At 59.0% G+C, this 13,905-nt stretch overlaps 1 protein-coding gene across 1 annotated transcript; it reads right to left on the bottom strand.

The window, feature by feature from the left end:
• Positions 1-5,564: 5,564 nt before the first annotated feature.
• On the bottom strand, positions 5,565-12,777 carry LOC137167496 (SLAM family member 5-like). Its single transcript, XM_067569709.1, has 4 exons — positions 12,670-12,777; positions 10,752-11,081; positions 6,165-6,431; positions 5,565-5,656 (listed from the first exon to the last, which is right to left on the bottom strand). The coding sequence occupies exons 1-4, from the start codon at positions 12,725-12,727 to the stop codon at positions 5,565-5,567; spliced, it is 747 nt and encodes a 248-aa protein (XP_067425810.1). The 5' UTR covers positions 12,728-12,777.
• Positions 12,778-13,905: the final 1,128 nt, after the last annotated feature.

Genomic DNA, 13,905 nt, shown 5'->3' with positions numbered 1-13,905 from the left:
AGGTGATTAGTGCAATTCGGAGGGGATTGGAGGGGAAAACAGCCGTGCGGTGGATCAGATTATGAGCTCAGAGACGGAGCTTTCCTGCGGGCGGAGTAGCTCTTTCTCTCTGCTGGCTGCCGAGGGAGTTTATGGCACATTCAAAGGTTGCCAGCACGGTTATATTTTGCAGCCAGGTTATTACTTCATGGATGATAAGGCTTTTCAGGTCAGATGGAGGGGGAGGAGGCCTGGCCCTATGAAATACGGGATCGACTAGCGAGGGAGAGGCAGTGTGGTCTGGTGAGCAGGGCACTGGGCTAAACTGGCAGAGACCTGGGGCCTCTTCTTGGCTGTCAGGGCTGGGGTAGAGCAAAGGGCTACTGCTCCAGGGAGGTAGCATGGGCTAGTGGGTGGAGCCTAGGCCTGTGAGTCAGGACTGCTGGGTTCGGTTTTTGATGCCAGGGGGCGTGACTGGCAGCTTGTGTAGACGGACCCCCTCTATCTGCTCCTGAAACGTAGAAATGAACCCGTCTGGCCCCCCCGCTACGGACTCGCCTTTATTGGTAGTGAGCTAGCTAGAGCACAGCGAGCCCAGGGCAACGCAGATCAGCACACGCTCTGTGGCTGTGTCTACCCTGCAATCAGAGGGTGTCTGCAGCACCCACTGGAGCTCGCTTCCAACTAACTAGTCCATATAACAGCAGCAAGCGAAGCTGCGGCTGCCTGGGCGAGAACCCGCGTCTACACTCGCGGTCCCGGGAGGAGCTGCGCTGTCATTGCACCAGGGGTTGTGCCACGTGTAACCCTCCTCCCAGGCAGAGCCGGCCGCTGCGAGGGCCGGGTTCTATATCTAGGGGTTTCCTGTCAATGACACAACCCCAAACCGGCGCAAGCGCCCACCCAGTCACCTGGGAAATCGCACACTATCCCCTGGGCGCCCCAAGGGGCAGGACTTCCCCTCTCGCACGCCCAGCCTGAGTGTAGAAAGTATCGCTTTTAATAACAGGAAGGAAGCAGCAGAGCACGGGTTTGGGAAACAAAATTCATGAACTCAGCGAGCCAAACCCACCGCAGAAGTACGGGGCCTTTCCCCTGGGCTGGCCGTCCCAGGCGCAGTGTCCACCTCTCGGTTGAGGGCTCAGCCAGTCCCACTCTGCAGGCTCCTGCCGGACACGGGATTGACCAGGCCTCCTCTGCTGCTGCCTCCTGCCACCTCCAGGCGCTGAGTGATCCTGCCGCCTGCAGGCATCACCCACGGCTGGCACCTCTCTGCTGGCTGTCAGTCAATGTTTCCCAGTCCCTCTATTGACTCAGCTCTTAGTGAATTTCAGCTCCTGGGACAATCTGCTGCTGACACAGGAGCAACGTCCCTGCTCTTAACAAACAAAAGATTCCAAGAAGAATCATGAATTCTACCTTTTAATAGTGGGAGGAGATAGTCACGCCATGCCTGAGGGGGGCCCTTTGCCAGGGCTACCACCCTCTCAACACAAGACTCAAGTCACCCCCTCCCCCCGTTTATGCTGCTGAGACATCCGCCCCCCACCTTGGTTGGGCTCTGTTTAGGTGAGTGAATTTTTCACCAGAGCAGATCTGCTGCCATTTGCTCATACAGTCGAAGGACAGCATTTCATCCCCCTACAGTTCACACAACGTGACTCGTAACACAATCCCAGACACACTGACCATTTCCCATCGTGCCCAGCACCTAGTCTGCTCACGCAATATGCCCAGTACTTAATTGTACTCATGCAAATACAAAGCCCAGGCAAATAACGCGCCCCCCTCCCCCCCCCCCCCGTCAGCTGCGGAGCAGGGGGAGGGCCACTCCGACACTCAGCCCTTGCTTACACCTGCATGCCGAGTGAGAGACAGTCTCCGCTGCAGAGCTGGTCTTCAAGTGTCCACACTACAGAAGCACGTCCACACCTGCGCTGCGGTGAAACATGTTTGGCGCTAGAATCTTGGGGGGCGTACGCCACGGCTCTTAGCCCCTCGCTCTCTGCAGCCCCTCTAGGACTTGCTTTGCAGCGGATTGTGGCAGAGTTTGTCTGTTCTCCCTGGGCCCCTTTGCCGGTGCCAGCACGTAGCTGCCGGGTTTCCAGCGCTGCGTGTCCGTCTGCCCCAGCCGGCACCAAACCCTGGAGCCGGCAGCGTGGGAGGAGCTGGTATTGCAGCAGGGCACAGAGACAGGGCCGGTGAGTTAGCAATGGACATCGCTGCCGCCGCGTCTTCTGAACCGACGGGACTCGGAGGGGAGCCCATCCACGCCAGACAAATCCTACCACACGTGCGAGGGGGAAGCAGACAAGAAGTGATTTTCTCAAGCTCACAGCCAGGTGCAGATACACCTGACGCCACTCCAGTACTCCATCCACTAGACCACACTGCCTTGCGTGCACAGGAGTGTGTTGTAGCACCTAGCAGCTCCAGTCATGAGCCAGGCCCCCATGGCGCTAGGCGCTGTACAAACACAGAACAAAGAGATGGTCACTGCCCTAAGGAGTATTTTTGGCTGCCCCCCATGGCCCCCTTGGATGTGGGGCTGGCTCATAGCCAAGGGAAACCACAAAGGAGGCAACGGAGTGAATGAAGAACTGGGTTTCACTTCCCAGCTCTTCCATAGCTTCCTTGAGCAAGTTACCCAATCCATTTGTGCCTCAGTTTCTCATCTGTAAAATGGGGATAACAGCCTCTCCGTGCTGCGCCTGCCTTGGCTAGTTAGATGGCAGCCCCCTCAAGGAGTCTGCCCGAGCCCTGAATTGAGCCCCAGCTCGCTGCGTTAGCTGAGAGGAACCTGGGAGAGCAGCAGCTCGGCTAACTGCACAACCAGCAGCTTTTGCAGAAGGGGCTGGTAACAGCGCGATTATCCGACGAAGGGCCTGAGAGCCGGGCAGCCAGAGGTCACAGCGGAGGCTGAATTTCATGCTTGTTCTGTGGTGACAGAAAGCCCTTGCTGGCTCGCTGCTGTTCACTGGCAGAGTGAATTACTGGGGGCAGACACTTGGGTGCCGTCGGGAAACTCCGATTTGTTGCCCTCAGAATGTTTCTTGGAAACGTAACAGGTTCAACCATCTTTTGACAGAAACCTATCGAGCTCTGACGGTAAATGTCTGCTCTCCTACCAGGCTGCCTGATGGGCTGCTGGGGCTTCCAGGGTCTATGGCTCCAGAGCCACCCTGCCATGCGGACAGTCCAGGCCCCTCAGTCATTTCTGCCACGTTAACGTTGTTAGAACAGTGCCCGGGTGTAAGTCATGGAATCCTGGAAGATGCGGGTTGGAAGGGATCTCAGGAGTGTCTAGTCCAACCCCCTGCTCACAGCAGGACCAACCCCAACTACATCATCCCAGGCAGGGCTTTGTCAAGCCGGGCCTTAAAAACCTCTAAAGATGGAGATTCCAGCACCTCCCCAGGTAACCCATTCCAGTGCTTCACCACCCTCCTAGGGGAAAACATTTTCCTAATGTCCAACCTAGACCTCCCCCACTGCAACTTGAGCCCATTGCTCCTTGTTCTGTCATCTGCCACCACTGAGAACAGCCTAGCTCCATCCTCCCTGGAACCCCCTTTCAGGTAGTTAAAGGCTGCTATCAAATCTCCCCTCATTCTTCTCTTTTGCAGACTGAACAAGCCCAGTTCCCTCAGCCTCTCCTCATAAGTCTTGTGCCCCAGCCCCCACATCATTTTTGTTGCCCTCCGCTGGATTCTCTCTCCAACTTGTCCACATTCTTCCTGTAGTGAGGGACCCAAAACTGGACACAGTACTCCAGATGTGACCTCACCAGTGACGAATAGAGGGGAACAATCACTTCCTCTCATCTGCGGGCAATGCTCCCGCTAAACGACAGCCCCAGGGGCAGGGCTGCGGAGAATCAGTTGTCGAGATGCCTGGGTCACTGTCTTTCCAGATCTCTACTGCAGGTGGTGCCAAGACACCAGACAACTAGCCAACGTCCGTCCCAGACGCAGGAAACAGGTGGCTGTTGGCGGGGGCGTGATGGCATCGCTAAAGCCGTGGCACAAATTTCATCGTGGCGGAAGTTTTCCACCTTTATTTGTGCACGATATTGAAAAAGTGGCCAAGCTCCCAAAGCTTCCCCAGGAATTGATCTTGACGCCGTGTTTGAATCCCCCCTGGCGCGTGCTGGGGTGTGCTACTGGTCCGGGCCGGGAGGGCGGCTGAGGCGTTATTCTCTGGGGCTTCGGGCTGGGGGAGGCGAGGGTTAATGGAGAGAGCTGCCAATCAGCCTCCTACAACCCCAGCGTGGGGCAGCTATAGGGGAGAGGAAAGCGGCTGTGGGGGCTGCTGGGCGTGGATCTATAAGCTGGCTGGCACCTGGAGGGGGGTCTCTCAATTTGGGCTGGCGTCTATTTTCCAGCAACTCCCAGATTTAGTTTCCCCCTGAAAGGGCGAGGATCTGGAATCTGGCTTTGTGGCCTGGGGGCCGTGGGGAAGAAAGAGAGATCCCAGGGAGAGCTGGGATCGCCAGCCAGCAGAGCAGGCCTGAATTCCGGTCAGGGTACCCGGCTCCCCGCAGGCAATGCCCGTGCCATGGCAGCAGGGCAGAGAAGGGGCAGTGGAGGGAACCGCTGCTAACGCCCAGCTCTTCCAGCGGTGCCAGGTGCAGCATAAAGCCCGGTGCCCCCAGGCCTCGGCGACACCCTTCCTGCCCAAAGTCAGGGACCGAAGGGCCAGGAACGCCCAGGCCGAGGCTGCTATAGAGTGGGAGGCAGCGAGCTGTCGCTGACGGGGTTCCTGGCTGGGCAGGTGACGGGCGAGTCCTCATCTCCCAGCCTGTGCCGGGCGAGCAGGGATTCCTCTCCCCGCTGTCCGAGCGGTGCCCTGGGCAGCCGCGTCGGGCACAGAGGGTGGTGCTGGGGTTGCCCCACAGAGCAGCAAGAGCTGAGAGATGAGCAGCTGCTCTGAACCTTCCTTCCCGTCAGACGTTTCACCCCCGCGGCAGGATTCAGGCTGGGGGAAGCCGCCCTCCAACCCCCCCTCCCCGCCCCCCCCTGCCTGGGGCCACGACGCCCACTGGTCACTACATCCCGCGGCCCCAGCCTGGCGAGGGGACCTTCTCGGGGTGCAATGATTCCCACGGCTGGCGCGCCTCAATGCCAGCCTACGAACCCTTCCTTCTCGCCCCCTCCTCCCCCAGCACGCCTGAGAAAACCCCACAACACACGCGATGCCGGGCAGAGATCGGTACCCCACGCAGTCGAGAGGCAGAGACTTTATTTAGGAGTCGGGGTGTTAACTTGTGGAACTCACTGCTGCCAGATATTAGTGGTGGGTAAAAGTGCTGCAGTATTAACATACAACCAAGCCTAGACGTTTATATGAATAACCAGAGCCATGGGTCCACCAGAGGCGACAGCCCCAAAGCTGGAGCCGGTGTTTCTGCTCCTCTTCCCGCTCAGCGACGTTAACCCTTCAGCAGCTGCAAACGAGCGTCTCCTCCCCGCCAGCATCCCTCGGCCTGGCAGGCTGGGAAACACCAGGGCCTGGCGGGATTAGCAGCCGCTGTGGACGCTCCGCTGGTCTCGGTCCCGTCTCTGCTTCCTGCCAGTGAGGACGTGCTACGCCATGGCTCCCAGTGCGCCCAGCGCCAGCAGCAGGACGACGCGGCAGTAGGACAGCAGCGAGGCCTGGGACGGCTTTGCTGTGGGAACTAAACAAACAAGTGTGATGGGCGATGCCCTGGGTCACCGGGTCCCTAGAGCGTGGCTGGGGCAGGGGCTGGGATGCCTGGGGATCTTCCCCCTCCTCCATACGGGGCAGGAGGAGATTGTGCCTGGGTGGGGCCGGGCTGGCCTCAGCACCGGCATCTCCTCTGGGGAACTGGAGTCAGTTCTGCCCAGGAATTCCCTAGAGTGCGGTGCCCCAGGGCTGTGACACAGAGCAGAATGAGGGGAGCGGGAGGTGATAGGGCTCAGACCTGCTCCTTGGTCCCCGCATCTGTGCCCCTCGCTCTGCCGGCTCCTCCCTACACCCGGCTCCCCCTGAGCATCTCATCGAATCTCTGCAATGCTGCAGATGTGACCCCTCCCTTGGCCCTGCCACCCAGATGTTCCAGGCCCTTTCCCTGAGTTCTCCCCCAGGTAGGAACTGTCTCCAAGCAGAGGCAGCGAGGCAAGACCAGCTCTCCTTGGGCGGCGCTTTCCTGGCGGGGGCGTTACCTGAACACAGGTCCTTTGGGGAGACCGTGCGGGAGCTGTTACTCGTGGGGTATCGTGCCGTGCAGGTGACGGCCGAGTGAGGGTCAAAAGGTCTCAGAGAGACACGCAGAATGGGGTCCATGGATACAACCGCGCCCCTTTCTTCCTGAGTCCAGCGGTAGGCCACGTCTCCCCCTCTCTTCCCGGCCATGCAGCGCAGGGTGTAGTTACAGGCTCCGTCGCCGCAGGTCACCGAGTCACAGACAATCGTTGTTACCGGCGCTTGCTCTGCACAGGGGAGGAGAGAAACGCTGAACGGGATAAAATCCCCACAGCAAGTTCCTAGCAGCTGCCTGGAACGGCTGGAGGAAGCAGAGGGCACCGTGAGAACATGATTGGCGCAGGGGCAGGATGGGCATCCAACCGGTCCAAAAACAGTCGGTCAATCGGTCAAATACTGTCAGCATTATTGTAAAGCACCAATAACTGTGACACTGGTACCAGCACAAGGTCCTGGTCTCCAGGACGCTTACCCTTAGCTACTTAGGGTTCATTACCGGGAAAACCAGTTACTGAACTTTACTTCAGTTATTTTAACTCAGAAAATGCAAAGCCCCGTGAGTTGAAGTTGTAAAAAATGAAAGAAGAATTAGTATCACTTTGTTGGCAACGTTCAGTTACCACTTAACGGTGAATGTGATTCAGGAGAGAGCAGTTACAAAAGAAAAGGGAAATGAAATTAAACAGAAATAAAAGAGCAAAGTCATTCTTAAAAGCACTTGTGGTAGGTGGGCAGCCGGCCGACTCTTTAAGCATCTTGCTTTTCATGATCTTAGTTTTCTTTATCAGCTTCCACTGCTTCATCTAGATCATTGCCAGCATCCTCAGATTCCTCAGTATGTCCTTCTTCCTTGTCATTGGATGAACACTGAGTCAATTCTTCATCTGCCGTTTTCTTCTCTGATCTTACACGGTGATACGCAGCCACCAGCTTCCCAGCAGTGGAGGTCTTCCGTCTGTTTCTGCATTTTCAGTGGCTGCTCCCTCAAACCAACCGACTGAACATCAAAAGGGTTAAAAGCAGTTCTGCCGCTGGAGCTGGACTGAAAGGAGAGCGTGACCCTTCCCGCCGCAGTGAGGGGGGAGCCGCTTTGGCCTTGCACTCCACACTGTTTGACGACTGGACGGGCTGCCTCTTGCTCCGTAATTTGCTCCCTCGGTCAGACCCGTTTGTTCGCCGGTATATCCGTTAACACTGGCAAGAGAGGCTCTGAGGTCACAAGCGGAACTGGATTCACCATCGCAGGAGGTCTTGTTCCCGAAGGCGTGGGTCTAGAAGGCAGACAGCATTCTGTGCATCTACCGCGGTTCACGCCAACCGCCACTGGGGAGCCTCCGCATGGCTCGCCAAGGGAGTAGTTCACCACTAGTCCGATGCCTCTGCTTGCGGTTTCTTGGCTCCTTGTCCCAATCGCGCTCTCAGCAACCTCGCTCTCACTCCGCCAGCTCCAGCGCTTCCTCTTTGTGGCTTGGCCCTCTGGCCAGGTCCCTGCAGTTTCCTCCCTTTGTGGGGATCAAAGTCTCTCCAAATAAACTGCCCCAGGAAGTCTTCAAAGTCTCCTGTCCTGTCCTGCCACCCTCCTCCCACCCCAATGGCCGGGAGGGGAACCCAGGTTTGCCCTCTGCACCGGGTTCCAGCCTAGGGACCCTACAATCAGAAGCTCAGGTCCCAGTCCCCTCATCCTGCCTGCGCCATTTCCCCATCTTCTGAATGGACTGAACGCCGGGTTCAAGCCGGGAAATGAACATTGAGTTTCACATTCAAAAGCCATCCTCCTCAAGAACATCCCTGTGGAGTATTCTGGGGCAACGGCCGGCCCGCCTCTCCTCGACAGCCACGGAGCAGCGAGCATGCTGGCCTGTTCGCAGAGCTTTGAGATGTTAGGAAAACGATGCCCGTCGAGTATGATGAGCTGGCCTCAGCGTGGCTGAAAGGAAGGGCTGGGAAATGGTTGCTGGCTCTTGGGTGGTGTTTGAAAAACCTGAACAGGCTCTTCCCTGTTGGCGCCGGTGGAGCGAAAGCTCAGCTCTTCAACTGCGCCGGCTGGTCAAGCCTGTGTCCGGCAGGAGGCTGCAGAGCGGGACTGGCCGAGCCCCAAGCGAGAGGTGGAGACTGCAGCTACGACGGTCAGTGCAGGGGGAAGCGAGACGGGAGAGGTGAAGGACACGCCCCGTGCTCTGGGGTGGGTTCGGCTCATTGAGTTCATGAATTCTGTTTCCCAAACCAGAGCTGTGTTACCGCCCTTCTGTTATTACAAGCGTTACTTTCTACACTCAGACGGTGCGTGCGCCCAGGGGATAGTGTGCGATTTCCCAGTGACTGGCTGGGGGCTGGCGCCGGTTTGGGGTTGTGTCATTGACAGGGACCCTAGCTATAGAACCCGGCCCTCGCTGCTGCCGGCTCTGCCTGGCAGAAGGGTTACACTTACACTGTTTGAAATGACTCAGCATCTGCTGGGCTGGTGAGCAATGGCTTGGCTCACCGGTGGGGCAATGCACCGCGGCACGCTGGGATGAGTACCTCGTTACCATGACGTTCGCTCATTGCACGGTCATTGCACATATTGCCCCATCTGTCGGACGCTGGGGACCCGGGAGGGGCTGGCGCTAGAAGGACCCCGAGGGCTGGGCCCGCCGAGGAACGTAGGCACGCTGCGTGCTGCCACGTCTAACGCGGACGGGCCCGGGTGGGAGATGGCTGCGATTCCCGAGCCGGAGTCTGGCGCCCGGGCGTCCCGTACCATGAACGGGGAGAGGGAGGCACCAAAGAGCGGGATTCGCACTAGGCGTGGGGTCCCTAGGCTAGCCGAAGGGGGGCAGGAGCGTCCGTCTCCCCCCAGGACGCCTGTCTCTGCTGGCGACGCTCAGCAGGGAGCCTTCGCTTGGAGCTCTCCTGCACGAAGCTCTGAGGTCGCTCGTGTCACCTGGAGCCGCGTGATCAGGGCGTTCACCTGGGCCGTGACGGGGAGAAGGGATGTGCCACTTCTCCGGCCAGCGCTCTCACCACGGGGGCGGGGGGGGCTCCCCTCTTAAAGCCGGGCCCCGTTGGCTCGAAATGAAAGGGTGAGCGGATCCTGGGGCAAGTGCTCTAACGCCGGCCTAGGGAGCCGCTTCCGTGCCTGGGCTCCTGGTGGCCCAACGGCTGCACTGGCATGGACGCTCCAGACCCTTCCCCTAATATCTCCCTGGGAGCAGCAGCGAGCGGCGGGGATTGCTGGGGCGACCGGGGCCCCTTTCAGTGAAAAAGCGTTTGAGCCCAGAACCGTTTCCTTCACATACTCCCGGGATCGGTGCCCGGCTGGCGCCCGGTGCTGGGAGAGCATGGGGCAGCGCTTTCCTGCCGGGGGCGTTACCTGCACAGAGGTCCTTCGGGGAGACCGTCCTGGAGCTGTTGCCGTCGGGGAGCTGTGCCGTGCAGGTGACTTTCTCGTGAGCCGCCTGGTGCCTCTGAGGGATGCTCAAGGTGGAGTCAGTGGACAGGACTCTGCTGTCTGGTGCGCGAGTCCACCTGTAGGTCACCCTCTCCCCTGCATGCCTGCTGGTGCAGCGCAGGGTGTAGCTACAGGTGTCCTTCTCACAGGTCACTGAGTCACAGGCGATAGCTGGTGCCAGCTCTCCCTCTGCAGCTGCGGAGAAAAGCACGGGACAGGCTGAAATCCCTGCAGCAGCTTATTAGCCGTCTGCATCTGCTGGGGGGGAGCCCTGCCCTCTGCATCTTTGCAGCACACCTGGAGCAGGGTGGGGGCCGGAAGATAAAGACACAGCTGGGAAAGGGGTGAAGGGGGGGCGCAGGGAGGCCCAGCTTGGAGATCTGTTGGGGGTTTGAACTGGTTGAAATTATTTTTTTTTCCATCAGAAAATGTGGTTGTCTCAAAACTGCCGTTTTCGGCGGGGAAACAGCTGAGGCCAAGAAAAATGTTCAATTTTCCGAAGCTGGAGTTCGAAGCAAAACCAAACGCTGCATTTCAAACGGGCTCTCCCCCTCCCGGCTTCGACGTCCCCTGTAAGTGGCAGGGTCTAAGCAGAAACAAATCAGCATTTCAACACCTAGCTTTGTGAGGGGGTGACAATGTCGAAACGTTCAGCTTCCTGAGTGAGATCTTTGGCAACTTTTCCTGCTGCTGTTTTCACATCCCGCGCTGGGATCAGAGCAGATGTCGAAATGGCCTGGGCGATGGACGCTTTGTTTCCCGCTTGCTCTCTTGGGTTGACCCTCTCTGGAGTTGTGGGGGGGGGGGAGAGCGGCAGGGGGAACGTGGAGCACCGGGCTGGGTGAAGGAAACCTAGATTCCAAGGGGCATTCAGATTTATGTTGTGCCAGGCCCACGTGGGGCAGGAGCGGTGGGTTAGCAGCTGGGCCTGGAGGGGATGAGAGGGAAAGGGCTGAGGAAGACAGAGGAGCAGGCAGGCAGAGCCCGGGAGGAATGCAAGAGACAAGCGGGAGGAGGAGGAGAAGCAGCGGCTGTAAGACGTTTGCAAGCAGCAGAGAGCTCCCTGTGCAGAGCAGGCTCCAGGATCCACCCAGGTTTCCCCTGCCCCAGCACTTACTCTGCACCCGCAGCATAAATTCCCGGTAGGCGAAGCTCTCTTGGTCCGTGTTGAATTCCACGCTGTAGGTGCCCGAGTCCTCCAGCCTCAGGCTGGTGATCTGCAGCGAGTAGGTCTGGTCGGGGACTCTCAGGCGTCCCTCGTAGGATTCGGCAAACACCAGGACCCGGGGAGGGGTCCCTGCGATGATGGTGGCCAGACTCTTTGTTGTGTTTACCAGCCAAGCCCCATTTTTAAATTTCTGTGGTGCTGGGATCCTCAGGGGGAAAGTGACGGACCCTCCCAGGGTCCCGGTCAGCTCCGACTCGTCTGCCTCTGCTCTGGAGTACTCTGGTGCGCGGGAGGGAAGAACAGGGGTTTTTAGGGACACACCAGGCCAGTTCCTGTCCCCAGCCTCCAATCACCTTCCCCCAAGAACCGGGGGGTCACAGAGGAGGAGCGGCTGAGGGAGACATTGTGTCTCCGAGATCTGGGCTCAAACCCCACAGATTTCAGATCTGCATGTCAAACGTCCATGGCCGGGCAGCGTTGGTTTGGGTGCTACAGAGCGAGGGGCCCGGATCTGGGTTTTGAACACATGGAATATTGGGGGACAGAGCTGTGCCAGGAGGGGGTTCTCACCCTCTCGTGGGGAGCTGCCACTAGACAAAAGACCCTCAGACGGGACAAAGCCCCTCACCGGGCTTGCGCGGGACACGGCTTTCCCAGGGGGGTTTCTGCATAGCCTCCAGGGAGGCTGATCCTCTTATTTCAGCCCATTGCCTGGCTGAACAAATCTGTCTGTCTGTCTCTCTCCAGGCCTGTCTGTCTCTCTCTCAGGGTCCTGGTGAATGGTGGGTCCTGAGTCACCAGGGCAGCAGGGGGATGGCAGCTGCCACGGACATATTCTTGCCAGGGTCTCCCTGTAGCAGATTCTCTGCCAGACGCTTTAGCAGCCGGGCCCTGCCGGTGCCAGGGGGACCTCAAAGGGTTGAGAAACGCCACCAATATCTCAGGGCCGTGCTCCCAACTCTCTGGGCCCCTCGGGGCCGCAGGCCGCCTGGGCGAGGCGCGTTCCAGCCCTTGGTAGGGCCGGCAGCTGCTTCTCAGGGTGGAAATAGCCAACACGGCACCGCGGTTATTTCCACATCCCCACCCCAGCTGCTCCCTCCCTCTCTCTCTGGAGGCCTGTGTCCTCCGAGGACCCGGCTGCGGCTCTGTGGGGCAGGGACGGCCACAGTGTGGCTGGCCCTGGCCGTGGCGGTGCAGGGGGCGGGGAGCAGGGATCGGGAAGCCCTAACCCACACGGATCCTCCTAGCTGCCGGACGGTGCCACCAGAGAAGCAGTAATAACCCTGCTCCCCCGAGGGACGGGGGCTCCGTGAATCTCCTCCTGCATCACGGCCGCCTCGCGGGAGCCCCCCCGCCCTCCTTCCTTCCTCTCGACATCCTGCCCCACAACCTGACCCTCCTTTTCCTTCCCCCAAGTCCTCCTGTCTCCCTGCACCAGAGCCCCCCCCGCTACGCTTTGCCCTGCCATTATGCAGACCCTCCCTCCCAGCATCGTCCCTCTGCCCCCTGCTGCAGGGGCATGGTCCCCCAAGAACACAGGGGCTCTCTGGGTCCTGCCCAGACCCTTCCCGCAACCATCCCGGACTCTTCAGGGTCTGGGTCGCTTCCCACGGACCTTGCTCTTAGCTGCTGGATAGGGGATGAGGGGATGGGGAGCGGTGAGAGGGGGGCTATTCCAGTCCCGGACTCCTCCTCCATCCCTCCCTCAGCTCTGCAGATGCTCCTCAATCCCCACACGCAGCCCCCCGCTATTCCAGCCCCTGGGTTAGCTCTGCATAGCCAATGGATTGAATCAAACCCTCCCTAATCTCCCAGTGGGTGACGGGCGTCCCCGTTTCCTGCACTCCAATTCAGACAGATCACTCACCGCCGGGCTGTAAAAGCAGAAGGAGGAAAAGAAAAGAAGGCTGTAGACGCCCTTCCATCCTGGCAGTGTGGGGCAGCGGGCGCGGGAGGAGCCGTCAGCCTCTGGGGTGGAGATCCTGGCCAAATCGAGCAAGAGCCTGCAGCGGGTGGGATGGGGCGGCTGGCGGGACGAGCGATCCCGGCTCCTCTCTGCGGCTGAGGATGGGCTGGGAAGAAATTAATTGCTCTGGGGTTCGGCAACTTCCCCACTGCGTGATGGGATTTGGCAACACCAGCCCCCTGGCCGTGATGTGACTCAACTCTGAGTAAGTCGCCCAACGAACTCGAAGCAGCCGGGTTTCCCAAAACACGCAGGGTGTGTCACGCTGAGCGTGGGGCTACACCCATCCTGGCTCCGGGCGAGGGAGCCTGGCCAATGATCAATGCAAGCCCAGGGGGCCAGGTTGGGGAAGGATCCACTTGCTGGCCTGGCTCAGGCGTGACAGGGGCGGCGGGTGGGTCTGAAACGAACACGGCTCCGTCTGCGTTCGATGGCTCTGTCCATTTCATGGGAGAGCCTGTCCCGCTAGGAATTCTCAGTTACACGATGGCCCCTTGACGCGGATCTGGCAATGGACAGGGCCTTTGATTGGACACCCAGGGCATTCACACTCACTGTCAGGGCCCTTTGCACAGCCAGGGCGGTGTAACAGGGGTTGGCGTGAATGGGAATCTGGCCCTGCATCCTGGGGGCTGCGATCCCCTGGAAGCAGAGGGTCAGGAGGTTCTCTGCTAGATAGAGGCCCGGACAAAGGAAGCGAAGGTGCCTCCCCTTGGCCGGCAGGTAAGTGTTAGGACAGGTAGATAAATCCAGATCTGGTGTGAGCAAGAGCCGCTGAGCATTGTGGGGAAGATGGTGACTGAGCCTGGGCCCTGAAAACCCCCCCGCAGTGCATGGGATGCCACTAACAGGGCAGTGATACAAACAATCATGATATTGTGGCATGCAGAGATGGAGACTTTATTTACATGATGTAAAGCTATCCTGCGGAACTTACTGCCACTGGATATTAACACTGTTAGCAGAATTAAAACACAACACGCCCTCAACCTTTCTGAATAACTAGGACATTCACAGACAGTTAAGGAGATGCAGGGGCTGCAGTGAGAGAAGCCCCTTTCCACTGAGTTAAAGGCATGCCCAGGACGGGGGCGGGAGGGTGATGCTTTAATTGTAGCAGTAGAAAATCACTGCCAC

The sequence above is a fragment of the Emydura macquarii genome, unplaced genomic scaffold (genome assembly GCF_026122565.2).
Source record: "Emydura macquarii macquarii isolate MOO-44397 ecotype Brisbane River unplaced genomic scaffold, CSIRO-AGI_Emac_v2 contig_2924, whole genome shotgun sequence".
In the NCBI taxonomy this organism is placed as follows: domain Eukaryota; kingdom Metazoa; phylum Chordata; order Testudines; family Chelidae; genus Emydura; species Emydura macquarii.
Note: the sequence above shows the minus strand (reverse complement) of the source record. Positions and strands in the feature narration are given on the sequence as shown.